Genomic DNA, 18,802 nt, shown 5'->3' with positions numbered 1-18,802 from the left:
AAGGGGCTATGGTACTTAGGCCTAGGCCTCCGACCTGCGCCGACGGGGACTCGGTAGCTCCTTTAAATGGCGGGGCCAGAGAGGAGCGGGTCGTGGACGGAACCAATGAGAAGTCCCGTCTTGCCTTCGCCCCGCCCACCTCCAGCTGCGTCCAAAGCCTCCCGGGTTCACTCGGCGCGGAGTGCTGGGAGCGCGTCGGGGCCCTGCGCCGTCTGGGAACCCCGAGATCCCGACGCCCCGCTTCTCTAGGTCCCCGGCGGTTGGAACGCTCGCGGTCTGCATGGCCCTGCGAAGGATCTCCGTGCGGCTGCTGAGTCGCCGGCCCGGCCTGCGCGCCCTGCGCGCCTGGGGCTCGGCGCCGGCGCCCTCCGGTCAGCGCTGGACTTTGGGTGGGGCGGGGTGGGAGGAACTGGGCGCCGGGCCCTTCCCGGGGTGACTTTCCTGTGGGTGTTTGCAGGGAAGGGCGGGAAGACCCAGAGGCAAGCGGCCAAAGGTAAGGATCCGGGAGGGGAGCTGGGCGGCGCGGGGCGGGGGGGGGGGGAGACGTCTGGGAGAGGGGCGCGCGGGCGGGCCGCGCTGAGCGAGGCCTCGGTCCCCGTCCCAGCCTCTGGTCCCCAGTTCGACTGGCGGGACCCGTTGGTGCTGGAGGAGCAGCTGACGGCGGAGGAGATCCTCATCCGGGACACTTTCCGCAACTACTGCCAGGAGCAACTCATGCCTCGAATCCTGCTGGCCAACCGCAACGAAGGTGCCCAGGCGGGAGGGCGGGCGCCCGGGCGTCCGGGGCTGCACCCGCCGCTTCGCAGCTCCAGCCTTGGGGTCCCTTCGTTCCCGGGGCTTCCAGGGCCCGGGGCCTGAGCTCTGGATCTCTCCCTGTTCCTTGGCAGTTTTTCATCGAGAGATCGTCTCGGAGATGGGGGAGCTGGGTGTGCTGGGACCCACCATCAAAGGTAGGGACACGTTTCACTCCACTCTTGCAGATTGTGCTGTGCTGGGAAAGGCCCCTTCCACTCTGGGTCACACTGGGATTGGGTGGTTATTGTTTGTTGGGAGTGGGGATCGATCCCAAGAGCGCGCTGGGCAAATGCTGTTCAAGCTGGAGCCTGCCCCTTTGCTTTCCAATCTGTAAAATGGGGCTGGTGGTTCTCTCTCCCACCAGTGCCTACAGGGGAATGATTTCCAGAACCCCCCAGCAGCCAGGCCATTTCCGTGCCACCCTTTTTTTTTGGAGGGGGGCGGTTGTGGGGCTTGAACTCAGGGCCTGGGTGCAGTTCTTGAGACTCTTGTGCTTTTAAGACTAGGGCTCTACTACTTGAGCCATAGCACCACTTCCAGTCTGTCTAAGTGGCTCACTGGAGATAAGAGTCTTTCAGGGACTTTCTGCCTGGACTGGCTTCATTATCCTCAGATCTCAGCCTCCTGAGTAGCTAGGATTACAGGTGTGAGCAATAGCCCCCCTCTCCCCCACACTGTGCCTGGCTCCTTAAGTGCCTCACCCGGTCGCAGCTGGGCTGGACTTTGGCCCATGTCTCCTACTGCCCCTTGGCTATTACTCCTAGGCTATGGTTGTGCTGGGGTCTCATCGGTGGCCTATGGGCTCCTGACCCGAGAGCTGGAGCGGGTGGACAGCGGCTACAGATCCATGATGAGCGTCCAGTCCTCCCTCGTCATGCACCCCATCTATGCTTATGGCAGTGAGGAGCAGCGGCAGAAGTACCTGCCCCGGCTGGGTGAGCCTCTGGCCTCTGCTTGTGGGGTTCACACACACGCATGCGCACACTGTTGTCATGAAGCTATTTCCAGCCTGCTTCTTTCCCTGTTTCCCCAGTGCCATGCTCTGAGGCCCGGTTGTACCAGCCTTAGCCTCCCTCTTCTTCTCTTGCTTCTCCCTGTCATCCTCTCCCACCTGATTTGCTCAGCTCTCTGCTTCACATCCCAGTCCAAAGTTTCAAATCTTCACTTCCTAATAGGATCCATGAGCCTCCTTCCCCCCCCAGGTGACCAGGTCACTGCTGACCTTTCTTCAACATCCCTGATCATTGTGTTGGCAGCACTCACTGGAGTTTGAACTCAGGACGCTGTGCTCGAGTCAGGCCTCCAGTGCGTTCTCAAACTTCCTGTTGAACTGCTGCCCAGGGCTTGTCCAGACACAACTGCCAACAGCTTCCTGATTTCCTGGGTCCCTTTTCTGGTGGCCTGGTTCAGAGAGAAGCTGGTCTGTTTTGAGGGGATGAGGGGGACCCCAGCAGCCTCGTGACTCTCTCTTTTGCCTGCAGCCAAGGGGGAGATTCTAGGCTGCTTTGGTCTCACAGAATCCAACCATGGGAGTGACCCCGGTGGCATGGAGACCAGAGCTTGCCATAACCCATCGAGCAAAAGCTATACCCTCAATGGGACAAAGACATGGTGAGGGACCTGGGATGTGGGTGGACGGGAGTGAGGGATGGCAGCCAGACTCCTCACTGACTGTCCCACCCCCAGGATCACCAACGCGCCTGTGGCTGATGTGTTTTTGGTGTGGGCTCGTTGTGATGATGACCGCATCCGGGGCTTCCTGCTGGAGAAGGGCATGCGTGGTCTGTCAGCTCCCAAGATCGAGGGCAAGTTCTCCCTGCGGGCCTCAGCCACCGGGATGATCATCATGGATAGCGTGGAGGTGCCCGAAGAGAACATGCTTCCCAACGTGTCCGGCCTGGCAGTGAGTGGCCTGCTGTGTGGGCTCTGCTGTGGGATCGCCTGCTGGTCCACCTGCCTCAGGCAGGGAGCACGTGGAGGAGACCCCTGAGCTTCTAGCCCAGCACACAGCAGGGCTGCTGAAGCTCAGCTGTCTACTTACAGTCACCTCTTGAACCTGAGATACCAGACCCAGAGGTCTGGGCTGGCTAGAACTGAGTGTAAAACCAGGTGCCAGAAACCTGACTATTCAGGAGGCTGAGATCTGAGGATCACAGTTCGAAGCCAGGCCAGGCAGGAAAGTCCATGAGACATTTATCCCAACTACCAAAAAGCTGGAAGGAAAGCTGTGGCTCACGCGGAGCAAAAAAGCTGAGGGAGGGCTGGGAGCGTGGCCTAGGGGTAGAGTGCTTGCCTAGCATGCACAAAGCCCAAGGACAGTGCCCAGGTCCTGAGTTCAAGCTCCAGTGCGCTCGCGCATGCGTGCCCGTGCACACACACACACACACACACACACACACACACACACACACACACACACACAGTTTTTCCAGAGCCAGCTGGCAGGGGAGGCCTGGCCATGCCTGAGCCTCCGTGTGTAGGCTGTGTGATTTAAATAGCCAGGTCCCCTTGTCTGGGGTGTCTGGAGGGGGCGTCTCCGGCTTCCAGGTGAGTTCTGCAGTGCCTCAGTGTCTCCTGTCCACCTGCAGGGACCTTTTGGCTGCCTCAACACAGCTCGCTTCGGTATCGCATGGGGTGTGCTGGGAGCTGCTGAGTTCTGTTTGCACACTGCCCGCCAGTACACCCTAGACAGGTGTGTGGGGGCTTCTCTAAGATCTCCTGGGGTTGGATTGGTGGGGTACCCTACCTGTCCTCTAATGACTGTCCAGTCCCCATCACTGGACTTAAGTTGCCTGCTCTGTGAAGTGGTCTTGAGCACTGTAGGGCTGGGGGAACCCAGGGGCAACCTGGAGAGCTGTCTGAAGCAGCAGGGCCTGGGGACAGAGGAGAGGGAGGCCTTCCAGGCTTCACCTGACCTTGCCCATCCAGGATCCAGTTTGGCAGCCCCTTGGCCAGGAACCAGCTGGTGCAGAAGAAGCTGGCGGACATGCTCACTGAGATCACGCTAGGCCTCCATGCCTGCCTGCAGCTTGGCCGCTTGAGAGACCAAAACAAGTAGGGGCCGCGTGGGAGAGGACCTGTCATGAGAGCCCCAGGGCCCATGCTTTCCCTTGCACCTCAAAGGCCTTCCCTGGAAACCCCGCCCTCACTGGGTTTGCTCAAGCCAGAGGGGTCACAGTGTTTGTTACATAAATGTCACCTCCAGGGTCACCCCAGAAATGATCTCCCTGCTCAAGAGGAACAACTGTGGAAAAGCCCTGGACATCGCCCGCCAGGCCCGAGACATGCTGGGGGGGAACGGGATATCCGACGAGTATCACGTGATCCGGCACGCCATGAACTTGGAGGCTGTGAACACCTATGAAGGTGGGGCCAGACCCTGGGCCCCCTCGAGGATCACAGTGGCTCAATGTCTGGGAAGGGGGCAGTGGGTGAGGGCTAAGGACACTAATGCTGTCACCTAGTAGTGGTGTGACCTGGGGCCAGGGCCCAGGGCTCACTCCCTCACTGCCCCTCCCTGAAACCAGGGACCCCTGTGGACTGCATGAGAGTCACTGCCCCCGTTCTCGTTAAGAGAAGGAAAAGCACGACATCTGATCTGAAGAAAGAAAAGTCTACGGGACTAGAGGGGTGGCTTTTGTGGAAGAGCACTGGTCTAGCGAGCATGCCAGCAGCTGTAACTTCAATCTCCAGTGCAAAGGAGGGGCCAGAAAGAAAAGTTCAATCTGGTGTGAGCCATGCAGAGAGAGGGAGACGTTAGCTCCTCTGACAGAAGCTGTAGACAGAGAAGCATATGCAGATGTCTTCCTGTGAGGCTCCGTGACAAGGGCCACACAGCCCTATCTTTTTGTTAGGCCACTAGATGGAACATACCAGAAATAGTGAGAGGGTCCATGGGAGAACTGGTATGCACTGAGCATGGCCAGAGGGCTGGGCAGACAAGGGCTTGGGAAGTCTAGGGGAGGCCTGCCTTGGCCCTGGAAGTAGAGGTGTGAGGTGGGAACACTGGGGTGGTTCCCGGATAGACTGCTTCAGGGTGAGGAGTCAGCAGTGATGTGTATATGGACTGTTTGCTATCCTGAAGGCAGGGGCCATGGCTCGAGTGATGGAGAGCTTGGGTGTAGGGGTGCAAAGAAGAAAAACCAAGGGGGCCCCACGTCTGCAGGTGTGTGATCTCATCCTCTGTGGAAGGCAGTGTCACAGGGTTGGGAAGCAAACGTTTCATCAACTACAGGTGTGGCCCAGGAAGGAAAGTCCAAGAGGCTTTGTCTAATTACCAAGGAAAAGCCACCAGTAGAGCTGTGGCCCAAGTAGTGGAGCACCAGCTGTGAGGGAAAAGGCCAAGGGAGAGCTCTGCATGGCAGACTCTAACCCCACTGTCCTATTCCTGTGCAGGCACCCACGATATCCACGCGCTCATCCTGGGCAGAGCAATCACGGGAATTCAGGCATTCACAGTTAGCAAGTAAACTCACTTCAGTGCCCAGATGCTCCGAAGCCCTTCCCGAGGAGACGCTGGAACGTGGTGGATGGACCTGATTGTACGGTGATGAGAGAAGATGTTTTTTTCAATATGGAAATTTCTAGTGGAAAGGCTTTCGGATATGCAACTTCCAAAGAAGACAGGATTCTGTGTCTGGATCCCGTCGTAATGCGATGAGCTGAGGTCACCATACAGCCAAAGCTTGGCTGGGGAACAGGGAGAGGGGAGTGGCCCTTGATGTACACTCGGGTACTTGTGGGAGGCCCCTAGGGGATATGCCTCCCGCCATCTTCCCTTCCCAGGCCAGGCCTTATTCATGCTGGTTGCTGGGGTTGGACAAAGGAAAGGAAAATAAAGAGCCTGTGAATCTGTCCCCACAGTGTGGGCACATTTACTTGTCACCACTGTGCAGTGGCTTCACGGGTGTTCCACAGGATGGATAAGCACACTGGGGGCCATGGTCCCTGTCTGAAGGCTTCTGCTCTTCTGTGGTAGGTGTCACTGGGTGAGGCGCTTCCTGGGCCTCAGAGCTGCGGACAGCGGGAGCAGTCTCTTCTGACTGACAGGATGGACGCTGTGCTTCTGTCACCACTCAGCTGACCACAGGATGGGGAGAAATGACAGTTCTTTTGTTTGTTGGGTTAACATACCATAAATGCCGGACCCCTAAACAAGGTGGCAGGACAGCGAGGACTTTGCCAGGGACTGTGGCTGGTGGTGAGCTCTCTTGTGCTCCTCAGTGACCATGACAGAGTGTAAGCTTAGCATGCCTGAGACCCTGGGCTTCTTCCCCATACTGCCAAACAAACTAGCCAGATTCCATGACTTCTACCTGTAATCAGGGAGGATGTCAGTTTGTGATCAGCCCAGGTAAAAAGTCCAAAAGATACAATAACAAAGAATAAGCCTGAGCACTGGTGGCTCGCCCACACCTGGAACCCAGCTAGTCAGGGAGCTGAGATCTGAGGATCATGGGTTGACGCCAGCCCAGACAGGAAAGTCTGGAAGACTCTTATCTCCAATGAATCCCCAGAAAACCAGAAGTGGAGCTGCAGCTCAACTGGCAGAGTTTTAACCTTGAGCAGAAAAGCTCCGAGACAGCTCCCAAGGCCCTAACTTCTAGCCCCATGACTAGCAAAACCCAAAAGAAAAAGGCAGAACTGGGATCCAAGGCATTCAGCTGTCATCCTAGCTGTGTGGGAAATATAAACAGGATTATACTCAACACCTTACTCAATAAAAATGGGGCTGCGAGTTTGGCCTAATGGTATAGTGCCTAGCATGCACGAAGACCAGGGTTCGATTCCTTGGTACCACATAGATAAAAAAAAAGCCAGAAGTGGTGCTGAGGCTCAAGTGGTAGAGCTCTAGGCTTGAGAAAGTCCAAGGACAGTGCTCAGGCCCTGAGCTCAAGCCCAGGACCGGCAAAAAAAAAAAAAAAAAAAAAAACTGGAACATGGAGCTGTGGCTCAAGTGATAAAGAATCCTGTGCTTTCAGTAAGCTCATAGATAGCACTCAGTCCCTGAGTTCAAGACTCAAGATTGGCACCCACGAAAACAACGCTGATTTCTGTTTATATTTGCTCTTTCTTCTTCTTCTTCTTCTTTGGCTAGTCCTAGGCCTTGAAATCAGGACCTGGCCACTGTCCCTGAGCTGCTTTTCCTCAAGGCTAGCACTCAACCACTTCAGCCACAGCACTACTTCTGGCTTTTTCTGTGTATGTGGTACTGAGGAATGGAACCTAGGGCTTTGTGCATGCTAGGCAAGCACTCTACCACTAGGCCAGGCTCCCAGCCCTTTTATGCTCTCTTGGTAACCATCACAAGCCTGCCTCAGAGACACCGGGCCACACCCCATGAGAAAGTAGATCTTACCTCAGGTTGGACACACAGGTCGTTGTACATGGTCTCCACGGTGTGGCAGACTTCTCTGAGCTCCGTCTCCAGTTGGCTAATCTTTTCTATTTTCTGCGTGAATTCTTGGAGCCTTTCCTGAATGATCTTGCTGTGTTGGTTGTAAGCTTGGTACATCCTCTCCTCTAACTTCTCCGTCAGATCCGAGACCTTTCAAAGAATGAGTGATCTTAGAAGATCAAAAAGAGGCGTCACCAGGTCTGTTCTAAGTGGATTTCTTATGTTATTAAAATGGTACAGAGGCCAGGAGTGTGACCTAGTGGTACAGTGCTTGCCTAGCATGCACAAAGACCTAGGTTCCTTGCTACTACATACATAGAAAAAGCTGGAAATAGTGCTGTGGCTCAAATGGAAGAGCTCTAGCCTTGAGAAAGCCCAAGGCCAGTGCTCAGGCCCTGAGGTCAAGCCCCATGGCTGGCAAAAATAAATAAATAAAATGGTACAAAGAATTCTACTGACTGACAGAAAAATTGCCTATATATTCAATTCTTTTTGTTCTGGTAGTCCTGGGGTTTGAACTCTGATTTCCTGACTTTTTTGCTTTGCTAGCTCTCTGCTTCCTGAACCACACCTCCAGTTCAATGTTTATTGAAATGGAGTCTCATGGAGTTTTCTGGGGCTGACCTCAAACCACAAACCACTAGATCTCAGCCTCTGGGGTAGCTGGGATTACAGACATGAGCTACTGTTGCCTGGCTCCTTCCACCTCCCCTTTAAAAAATACCCCCCCCCCCACTCAGTGGAGTCCATCACCTTAATCTTGAGGCTGTCTCTGAAGTTGGCCATGAGTGCGAGGTCCTTCTGCCTGCTCTCGTTGATGTTTTCGATGAGCTCCTGGGCTCTCTTCTTCAGAATTTCAATGCTGGATTCCAGAGAGGAGAAGTAGGGTCCTGACTTCCCCTCCAGCACCCCCTGGCGGTTAGTACTGGAATTGGAGATATAAGGGTAGGAACCTGACAGGGCTTAGAGGTCAGCAGCAGATGTTCTGAGATCCCATGGCCAAGGGATGGGGACACGGATTCTCGGTCAGTGTGTGGTTAGAAAGCAAAAGGTTCCCCTCCCTCCCACACTGCCAAAAAAAAAGTGTCTGAGCCAAATGAACCTAAGCAGGGCTGAGGTGGTCACCTCACCCTGTGGGTGATACTCGGCACTTGCCCCCCAGTGATTCCATTCTCATGGAAATGGCAGCAGACCTACATTTTATACCCCAGAAAACAGATCCAGGATTGCCAACTATTTTCATGGGTCAAGAATAAAGCCTGGCTGGGAGCCTGTGGCTCGCTCACTCCTGTCATCCTAGCTACTCAGGTTAAGATCTGAGGGTTGTGATTCAAAGCCAGCCTAGGCAGGAAAGTCCATGAGACTCTTATCTCCCAACTAACCAGGAGAAAACGAAGTGGAGCTGTGGCTCAAAGCGGTAGGATGCTAGCTGAAGAGCTCAGAGATAGTGCCTAGGCTCTGAGTTCAAGCCCCAGGACACAGACACACACACACACGAAGATCTGTCAGATACTGGAGTCCACTGTTGTATTATATCAACTTGCTTCTTTGAAAAGAGCATTAATAAAGCAGACTGAGCAACCAATATATCCCTCTCTCACAAACACTTCCACTCAACCTCAGTCAGCCACCTCCTTCCATCCCTGTGACAGCCAAGATTCTAGAAAGAGAAACCTACACTTCCTAAGACTAGTTTAACCTCTGATTGGCATCTTAGCACACGAGTAAGAGGTTCTCAAGTAGAACGGCTCCTGCCAACGTCTCCTGTGGGCATGCCACGCTGTAGCTCATCATAGCACTGTTAACTAGTCTCCCCTGCCAGTCTCCACAGGTGACCTCCAGGGCGGAGCTCAGGCCTTCTCTGTCTTCCTTTTACACCCAGGGAAAATCCCTCTGAAGTATCCTCTTCCCAGCCCCACTGCTTCCCTGCCTACCCCTCTAGCTTCCTTCCTGCCGCCTCTCCTTTCTCCAAAGATCTTTACAGTATGTGGTGATGGCTGTCTACAGATTTAGATATAAATCTCCTCTGTACCTTTGTGTGTGTGTATGTGTATGTGTGTGTGTGTGTGTGTGTGTGTGTGTGCCAGTTCTGGGGTTGTGTTCAGGGCCTGAGCACTGTCCTTGAGCTTTCTCAAGGCTAGAGCTCTACCACTTGAACCACAGCACCACTTCTGGCCTTTTCTATGTGGTACTGAGGAATGAAACTCAGGGCTTTGTGCATGCTAGGTAAGCACTCTACCACTAGGCTACATTCTTGGGCGCCCCTCTTTTTTCTTTTCTTTTTTTTGATCTGCCAAAAACATATAGAATTCTTCATGAATTTGTGTGTCATCCTTGTACAGAGTTCATGCTAATCTTCTCTGTACAGTTCCAGTCTTAGTAGATGTCCTGCTGAAGCAAGCAGGGTAGTTAATTGGAGATAAGAGTCTCATGGACTTCCCTGCCCCAGCTGACTTTGAGGCATGATCTTCAGAACTCAGCCTCCTGAGTAGCTAGGAGCCACCAGCTCCAGCTATGTATGTATTTTGGGGGTGCTGGGAATGGGACCCAAGACCTAGCACATTATTAGGCAAGTGCAAGTTAGCCACGCTAACAGCCCCTTTTTGTAAAGATAGATTCCTAAGCTGGTCTTGAACTCTCCATATATAACCCATGCTGGCCTCAAACTTGAGATCCTCCTGAGTGCCCAGAAAATGCCAGGACCACAGGCATGTTGCCCTCACACCTAGCCCTCACTGGGTCAAGCTTCAATTTCTTCACAAAGCCCAAAAGGTGTTCCTCTTTCCAGTCTGTTTTATTTTACTGATGCTGAGAATCCAGCCTCCTGCATACTAGCCAAGTGTTTGGTCCCTTAACTGTGCCCCCAGCCTGGCCTCGTGTCTTCCTTGTCTCCATTCCCAACCACCTGCCACCTTCCACGACATCCCACCTATCAGCTTTCAGCTGGAGTGACTCCCTTTCTGCCTCCTTCACAACAAAGCAGCCCTCTAGCTTTTTCCAACCACTCCCCATAAAGTGGCCAGGAAGCTGCCAGTTTCTGCATTTCAGGCCCCCCTCCCCCGAATACCCACAGGCTGAGGATGGGACCACACTGTTCTCAGCTATGCTTCTTAGTATCCCAAAGGCGTCATCAGTGTTTGCCAAATGTCAAAATGAATGAGCCACTGCCAGGCTGGTGTCGTCACTCCTGCTCACACACCTGCAATTCTCAGTGTCCCTTGTTGTGTCAACCTCTCCAAGACCCCCTCCAGACTTTTAGAACCCTGAAATTCAAATCAATGAAATCACCAAATGTCACTGTCCACAACCTGCTCGAGCTGCCACTGGCTCTGAGACCTTCCTTCCTAAGGCTCCAAGAATGACAGCTTCGCAAATGATGAAAAATCACTTGAATTCAATCAATTTATATTTTGGGGGGGGGACAAAGGCCTGTATCAAATGTCTGCTGAGAGCTTGATTTCTTCCAGCCTTGCCTTTGGGGGTTTCATCCTATTTCATTTTTCATAATCCTCAGCAGCTGCATATGAATCAGGATGCTAAGGACTCATAGGCTTCCCTGGGTCTGCATTCACCAATTAGCTTTAATAAACAAAACGTGCTGTGGCCTCCTCACTCCTTCCCCAGGTCTGGAGCTGGCTTTTGTTGCCAAATCCTGGCCTGAGGCCTAACATAGAAGAAGCCCAACACAGTGTGACTGACCTGCAGAGAGCAGGGGAGACAGCATGGGGGGTGGGCTATTACACACCACCCCACACCCCATTCTGCCTGTCCTATGAAGTCCCTAGCTGCGAGGATTAAGACCGACTTTCCCAAGCAGGACCCGGGCTGGCAGCCTCCCAGGAAATGGGTCTAAGTGAAGAGACCATCTGTTCTCTCCAGGTAAAGCTGTGACTGGCAGGCTTTTGAGCCAGAGCCACCCACTGCTGGAGCCTTCCCTGGCTGGCCTCTAACAGATAAATAAGTCAACAATCTGCCAGCCAGGCCACTGAGGACCTTGGGGGCAGAGGGCCCAGGGGAGAGGCAGTAATCAAGCTTCGGAGAAGCAGAGCAGAATCTCTGGCTCTTGGGCAAGGTGCAGCCAGAAGCGGGCTGAGCTGGTTTCCATCTCTACTCCCTCTCCTGAAACGTGCTAAGGTTTTAATCTTCATGTTGCTCAGCTCCCACTACCTGGCCAGGCACCCAACTGCAGCCATGCGCTTAGGGGGTTTGTGGTACGCCTTCAAGACTCTAATGAGTAGTAGTGGCCAGTCTCTTAGCCACACGGGCTATCCAAGGGAAGATGATCAAACAAACCTCAGCTGGCCCTCTAGTTCTTTTTGGTCTGTGATGGACAACAGCACACACCTAGAATCCCCTCCGAACTAGGTTTTGCTTTTCAGCCAAGCAAAGCGGGGAGACAGAGGGAAATGGACTTTCTGTCTGGAGTTCCCAGGGCCCTGTCCTGAACCTCTGTTTGCTCTCTCTGCTCGCTTACTTGCTTGTTCTCTGGCTCTCTTCCCTCTGCCATCACAGTGAGCCCCACCGCGGCAGCTCTAGCCCTTGTCCCATCCTGAATTCTGGCTCCAGAAGTCTGTCATTTCTCACTGGACTGGGCATTCATGTGAATGACCACAGCCACATTTGCTTTTTGTTTTTTGTTTTTGCCAGTCCTGGGCTTGAACTCAGGGCCTGAGCACTGTCCTTGGGCTTTCTCAAGGCTAGAGCTCTACCACTTGAGCCTCAGCACCACTTCTGGCTTTTTGCTATGTATGTGGTACCGAGGAATCGAACCCAGGTTTTCGTGCATGCTAGGCAAGCACTCTACCACTAGGCCAAACTCCCGGCCACATTTGCTTGTTTATTGGAAATGGAATTCTGCCCCCCCCCCTTTTTTTTTTGCCAGTCCTGGGCTTGAGCTCAGGATCTGAGCACTGTCCTTGGACTTTCTCAATGCTAGAAACTCTACCACTTGAGCCTCAACACCATTTCTGGCTTTTTTCTATATATGTGGTACTGAGGAATTAAATCTGGGTTTTTGTGCATGCCAGGCAAGCACTCTACCACTAGGCCAAACTCCCAGCCCCCTTTTTTTTTTTTTTAAACCAAACCAGCTTTGAACCACAGTCTTCTGGCTTTCAGCCTCCTGAGTAACTAGGATTACAAGTGTGTGAGCTGCTGGTGCCTGGTAAAAACTTGTGTACAGGTGTTTGCAGGAACATTACTCATGAGGGCTAAAGTGTTCAGCACTGTACTAATGGATAAATATGGATCCGTAAGACAGAATGTTGTTTAGCTGCAAGGAGGAATAAAGTTCTGGCAAATGCTGTGGCATGGAAGAGCCTTGGATAGGACATGTGACAGAAACTGAATACAAAGAGCCACATAAGATTCCATTTCTAGGGGCCGGGAGTTTGGCCTAGTGGTTAAAGTGCTTGCCTAGCATGCATGAAGACCCGGGTTCGATTCCTTGGTACCACATACATAGACAAAAGCCAGAAATGGTGCTGAGGCTCAAGTGGTAGAGTGCTAGCCTTGAGAAAGTCCAAGGACAGGGCTCAGGCCCTGAGCTCAAGCCCAGGACTGGCAAAAAAATAAAATAAAATAAAATAAAATAAAATTGCCATCTATTTCAAAAAAAAAAAAAAAGATTCCATTTCTAGAACCTGTACCCTGGGAGACAGAAAGCAGATGAGTGGCTGCAGGAGCTGGAAAGGACAATCACGGAGGATTATGGCCAAAGGGTTCCTGGTTTCCTAAGGTCAAGAGAGTTCAAGTCCTAGCTAGGTGTGGTGACTCATGGCTGTAATCCTAGCTACTCAGGAGGCTGAAATCTGAGGATCTCAGTTCAAAGCCAGCCAGGGCTCTAAAGACCATGAGACTCTTATCTTCAATTAACCATTAGAAAACTGGAAGTGAGGCCAGGAGTTTACTCTAGTGGTAGAGTGCCTGCCTAGCATGCACAAAGACCCGGGTTTGATTCCTCAGTACCACATGCATAGAAAAAAGCCAGAAATGATGCTGAAGCTCAAGTGGTAGAGCTCTAGCCTTGAGGAAAAAACAAAAACAAAAAAAAAACCCCAAGGACAGTGCTCAGGCCCTGAGTCCAGGCCCAGGACTGGCAATAAAGCAATAAATAAAATAAAATAAAATAAAATTGGAAGTGATGCTGTGGCTCAAGGGGTAGGGCAATAGCCTTGAGCTGAAGAACTCAGGGACAGCACCCAGGCCAAGTTCAAGCCCCATAACCAAAAAAAAAAAGCGTTCGGAACTTAGGGCTATACAAGACTGTCACATACACACACAAAGAAACGGGTGAGCACAAAATGCATACTGGCAAGCGAAAGAAATTACTTCTGAAATTTTAATTTGCTCACTGCTGGATTCCTAGCTTGCAGAAACATGCTTGGCCAAAGCAGACCCTTAATATCTGGTGAATAAACGTTCAAAAACAACAGGGACCAGGAGTTTGCCTAGTGGTAGAGTACTTGCCTAGCAGGCACAAAGACCCAGCTTCGATTCCTCATTACCACGTACGTAGAAAAAGCCAGAAGTGGTGCTGTGACTCAAGTGGTAGAGCTCTAGCCTTGAGAAAGCCCAAAGACAGTGCTCAGCCCTGATCTCAAAAAAAAAAAAAAAAAAAAAAAGATAAAAACAAAAAGAAATGCCTCAGTTTCCTCTTATCCCTGCACTCAACAATTAACATGTGTGTGTGTGTGTGTGACTAGAGTTTGAACTTGTTTTTCCTTTGTGCTTATACAGGATCTGGGCCCTATCCCTTAGCTTTTCTATTCAAGGACGATGCTTGACCACTTAAACCAGTTCCAGTTCTGGATTTTCGTTTGTTAATTGAAGGTAAGAGTCTTACGAAGGTCAGGCACTGGTGACTCATGCCTATAATCCTAGCTGCTCAGGAGGCTGAGATCTAAGGACTGCAGGTCAAAGCCAGCCCAGGCAGGAAAGCCAGTGAGACTCTTTATCACCAATTAACCACCAGGAAACAAAAAGTGGAGCTGTGGCTCAAAATGGTACAGTGGTAGCCTCAAGCACAAAAACTCAGGGACAGTGCCTAGGCCCTGAATTTAAGCCCCCTGCATAGATCCACCATTGTGCCTCTAGATGCTTCCTGACCCAGCGTGTCCCCTCCAATCTGTTCTCTATACGGCCGCTAGAGGGAGCCGGTTACACTTCAGTTCAAAGGAGGACCAACTTGTAAAAAGGACCAGGTGGTCTCCGCTGCCAACTGTGTTGAAGCAGCCAAGAGACAAGAGGTAGGGGAACCAGCAATGTTTGGTTCCAATAAAACTGCATTAGCAACAGCCTGCAAGCCTACGAGGTAGACATTGCTGTCACCCAAGTGGTATTGCCTTTCCATTTGAAGTCCTCAGCTAAAAGATACACAGTCCAGCTGTATTTCTTGGTCTCCCTCTCCTGAATCATGCTGCTTCAGCCCTGCCCTCCCTCCTGAAGAAGCGTCCTCCCTCCTCACATGCTGCACTTGTACCTCCTCTGAGCAGACTTCCTGAGCCTCCATGGAAAACTGTCCACCCCACCTTTGTCTCAGGGCACATTGCACCCTCTACTGCTATGTGGTGACCTCCCCGTATCCACAGGCTGACATCAAACAAACCACCATCAAAAGTGCTCAGAACAAGCTCCTTGTGGTGGTACATGCCTGTAATCCCAGGATTTGGGAGGCAAAGTCAGCTGGACTGGGATTTGAGGCCAGCCTTGGTCACCTGGTAACTCTGAGCTATATAACGAAACACCATCTTAAACACAAAACAATTCAGATGGGATGGGGAGTTTGGCCTGGTGGTAGAGTGTTTGCCTAGCATGCATGACGATCCGGGTTCAATTCCACTGTACCACCTACAAAGAAAAAGCTGGAAATGGTGTTGTGGCTCAAGTAGTAGAGTGCTAGCTTTGAGAAAGCCCATGGACAGTGCTCAGGCAAGACTTTAAGTGCCATTTTCCAACAGCTTGTATGGCCATTACCATTTCTAGCAATAAAGTGTGTTATATGCTGTCTTTTTGTGTGTGCTAGTACTAGGGCTTGAACTCAAGGGCTTGTACTCAAGGGTTTGTACTCTCCCTTAGCTTTTGTTTTGTCAATCATGGGGCTTGAGCTCAGAGCCTGGGTACTGTCCCTGAGCTTTACTGCTCAAGGTTAGCACCTTGAGCCACAGCTCCAGTTACAGTTTTCTGGTCGTTAATTGAAGATGTCTTATGAAAGACTGGGAGTGTGGCTTTGTGGTAGAGTATTTGCCCAGTGTGGGTGAAGCCCACGATTTCTAGTACCACAAACATAGAAAAAGCCAGAAGTGATGCTGTGGCTCAAGTGGTAGAGCTCCAGCCTTGAGAAAACCCAAGGACAGTGCTCAGGCCCTGAGGTCAAGCCAGGAGTACCCCTCCCTCACCAAAACCAAAGAAGCTCAGAGACAGTGTCCAGACCCTGAGTACAAGCCTCAGGACTGTCAAAAAAAAAAAAAAAAAAGGTCTCATGGACTTTACTTCCCAGGCTGGCTTTGAACTGCAATTCTCAGGTCTCATAGTTCTAGGTAGCTAGAATTACAGGCGTAAGCCATAAGCACCTGGTTTCCTTAGCTTTTTGCACTCAAGGCTGGCACCCTACCAGCTGAGCCACAGACTCACTTCTACCTTTTTGGTGGCTGTTTGGAGATAAGAGTCTTATAGAACTTTTAGCCCAAGCAGGCTGTTGGTTTCTGGTTTTGAAAAGAGATCCTCAGATCACAGCATCCTAAGTAAGATCATAGGTGTGAGCCACTGATGCCTGGCTGTCTTTTTGTTCTGAGGCTTGAACTCAGAGCCTGGGCTTGTATTGTTTAAGGCTAGCTCTGTACTCTTTACCACTTGATTGACAGTTCCATTTCCAACTTTCCTGGTAGTTAGTTGACAATAAAGAGTCTCAAGGACTTTCCTGCTAGGCTGTCTGATCCTCAGATCTCAGCATGTTGAGTAGGACTTACAGGTGTGAGCCATCAGTATTTTGCATGGCTCTCTCTCTCTCTCTCTCCCCTCTCTCTCTCTCTCCCCTCCCCCCTTCTCTTTTTTCTGTCCTGGAGTTTGAACTCAGGACCTGAACTTTTTTGCTCAAGGCTAGTGCTTTACCATTTTTCTTTTTCTCTTCTGCTACATGTGGGAGCCAATCTCTGATGCAGGAAAATGCTCAAGAGAGAATTCTGTTTTCAAGCCTTTGCTATCTCCTATATAGTGTATGTGCAGAGTCAGGCACATTTGAAACTTAATGTGTCAGAAAGAAACCACCACAACTGCTCTACCAATTTGAGACACAGCTCCACTTTCAGTTTGGGGGTGGTTAACTGGAGATAAAGGTCTCAAGGACTTTCATGCCCAGACTGCCTTTGCACTACAATCCTCAGAACTCAGCCTCCTGAATAGCTAGGAATACAGGCATGAGGCACCAGTGCCTAGTTATGGCTGTCTTTTCTTTTTCATATACTATTTGATACTTCATTAGACAACAATGTAAACATGTGCACACGCGCACACGCGCGCGCGCACGCACACACACACACACACACACACACACACATTCTTGCAAAACTAGCATTTGAACTCCATGACCTCATGTTCCATTGACTGGTATTCTACCACTAGAACAACACCTCTACTCAGTTACTGGTTAGATGGAATTGCTAGCCCAGTTTTTTTTTTTTTTTTCCTCGCTGATTAATTGGAGATGGAGTCTTAAAGATTTGTCTGCCTGGGTTAGCTTCGAACTATAGTCCTCAGATCTCAAGCTTCTGAGTAGCTAGGGTTGCAGGCAGGCGCCACAGTCTGTGTAAGGTTTTGTTTTGTTTTGTTGTGGTATTGGGAACTGAACTCAGGACACTGCACTTGCTAGCAATTGCTCTAATCAGTTTAGTCACACTCCAACTCCTTTTGGTTTTTTTTTTTCTTTCTTCTAATTGTGTTTTTCCAAATACATTCTAACCTTTATGCCCAAACCAGTCTGTACTGTGATTCCTCTTTTTTATAAACTAGGATAACAGGCACAAACACTACATCCAGCTTTTTATTGGTTTAGCTGGGAAGGGGCTATCGAGAACTTTTTACCCGGGGCTGAGCAATTCCAGTCACCCTTTTCCTCATACCTACTGGGCACTGGGTTATCCTGTAACAGGTGTGTGTGTGTGTGCTTTCTCACTCAAGGCTGGAACTCCATCACCTGAGCCACTTTTTGGTAGATAACTGGGAGGTAAGTCTCATGGACTCTTCTGCCCAGGCTGACCTCGAACCTCAATCCTCAGACCTCAGCCCCCCAAATGGCTAGGATGGCAGGCGTGCACCGCAGCACCCAGCTCTCCAGCAGGCATTGGGTCATCCGGGATGATTGAACGTCTAGGGAAGGAGGTGTGGAGCGTCTACGGAAACACCAAGCCAGCTGTTAGCAATGACTGCGCATGTGCAGTTTCGGGGTGGAGGCGGGGGGCCAGGGAGGGTCGTGGATTCGAACTCCGTGGAAACCTACGCAGGGCACAAGTGTGCTGCGTGCGGTGCGTGTAGGTTATCAGCTCCTCGCGGTATCCCCGGGACCCCCCTCACCCCACCCCAAATAAAAGGGGAAAGCGCGCCCGATGGCCGGCTCGCGAGCGGAAGCTTCGGAAGGTCCTTCCTCACCTGGCTGGCCCGCCTCCAGCCTCGTCGTCGCGGCCGGCCTCGCCCTGCAGCTGCTCCTTGCTGTCCCCCATGGGCTGCGGCGCGGGTTGGTCGTCCTCTCCGTGGGCCGCGTCCACCTGCGAGCACAGCCCCGCGCTTGAGAGGCCGCCGTGGGGAGGAGAAGGGGAGCCCCGCCCTGAGGCCCCGGAGGAGGGGACCCGGCCCAGGGCGGCCCGGGACGGGAGACCTGCGGGGTCCCAGGTGAGGACGGAGGCGCGGCGAGGCCCCGGCTGGTAAATGGCGTCGTGTGGGCCGCCGCGCTCCGAGGGACGAGCAACGGGAGGAGGAGGAGGAGGAGGGCGGGGGTGGCGCCAGGCCGGCCCGGGCTCCGGCTGCCCCGCCCCCGCCGCGCGCGCCATGCGTGGGCGCCGCTCCCCCCCAGCCCCGCCCGGCCGTCCGCGGCGGCCTCGGCCCCGCCGGGGGGCAGCCTGGGATCGCGGCCGTTCCTCAGGCCGCTCGCTCTCCCGCCCACCCTCCACGTGAAGGACGCCGACACCGCGCTTACTCCCTGACGCTCCATTCGGGCTTTTCCCGCCTTTTATGCGCGCGCGCTCTGCGCACGCGCAGGCTCGCGCCCTCCGCCGGCGTGCCCCGCCCACGCCGCCGCCGCGGAGCTGCGCGCGCACACCGACCCGGCCGGCGGTTGAGCGGCCGTTGGGCGGTGCTGGGGGAGTCGCGCCCCGCCGGCCCGCGGTGCAGTGCGCATGTGCGCGGACGCCGCGCCGCCACGGCGCCGGGCTGTGCAGCGGCGGTGGCCCGGTGCATTTCGTTCTTGGCCGATCTGTGGTCTGGGGGGGGCGGGCTGGTTTTCCTGGGTAAGATGAGCGCCGGGGCGGGCTGGGTTGGCTGGACCAGCCTCCAGCGGGGAGGAGGATGGCAGGCGTGCAAACAGTCGTGGCGGCGAATGTGGCGTGGTGGTGGAGCGCCTGT

The 18,802-nt window shown here is 52.8% G+C and overlaps 2 protein-coding genes and 2 non-coding genes across 5 annotated transcripts; 1 reads left to right on the top strand and 3 right to left on the bottom strand.

Annotated features, from left to right (window-relative positions):
* The first annotated feature begins 140 nt into the window (after positions 1-140).
* On the top strand, positions 141-5,657 carry Gcdh (glutaryl-CoA dehydrogenase). The gene is made up of 11 exons (XM_090336280.1): positions 141-371; positions 458-493; positions 605-748; positions 888-950; positions 1,560-1,730; positions 2,277-2,406; positions 2,482-2,698; positions 3,384-3,487; positions 3,724-3,849; positions 4,001-4,161; positions 5,191-5,657. The coding sequence occupies exons 1-11, from the start codon at positions 281-283 to the stop codon at positions 5,262-5,264; spliced, it is 1,317 nt and encodes a 438-aa protein (XP_090192406.1). The 5' UTR covers positions 141-280; the 3' UTR covers positions 5,265-5,657.
* On the bottom strand, positions 5,637-18,448 carry Syce2 (synaptonemal complex central element protein 2). 2 transcript variants are annotated; one of them, XM_090336290.1, is made up of 5 exons: positions 18,378-18,448; positions 17,834-17,949; positions 7,946-8,117; positions 7,154-7,342; positions 5,637-5,874 (listed from the first exon to the last, which is right to left on the bottom strand). In XM_090336290.1, exons 1-5 carry the CDS (start codon positions 18,390-18,392, stop codon positions 5,803-5,805), a joined length of 564 nt encoding a protein of 187 aa, XP_090192416.1. In that variant the 5' UTR covers positions 18,393-18,448; the 3' UTR covers positions 5,637-5,802. The 2 variants fall into 2 exon arrangements, with proteins under 2 accessions (XP_090192416.1, XP_090192424.1); XM_090336298.1 differs by having other exon boundaries at positions 7,946-8,054; positions 18,378-18,438.
* Positions 9,490-9,594, bottom strand: LOC150067937 (U6 spliceosomal RNA). The gene has a single exon (XR_016538444.1). It is a non-coding gene; the product is annotated as a U6 spliceosomal RNA (small nuclear RNA).
* On the bottom strand, positions 16,324-16,463 carry LOC150067936 (small nucleolar RNA SNORA12). Its single transcript, XR_016538591.1, has one exon. It is a non-coding gene; the product is annotated as a small nucleolar RNA SNORA12 (small nucleolar RNA).
* Positions 18,449-18,802: the final 354 nt, after the last annotated feature.

This window comes from Megascapheus bottae, chromosome 1 (genome assembly GCF_031878675.1).
Source record: "Megascapheus bottae isolate mThoBot1 chromosome 1, mThoBot2.hap1, whole genome shotgun sequence".
Lineage (NCBI taxonomy): Eukaryota > Metazoa > Chordata > Mammalia > Rodentia > Geomyidae > Megascapheus > Megascapheus bottae.
This window is presented reverse-complemented; position numbering and strand designations above follow the sequence as displayed.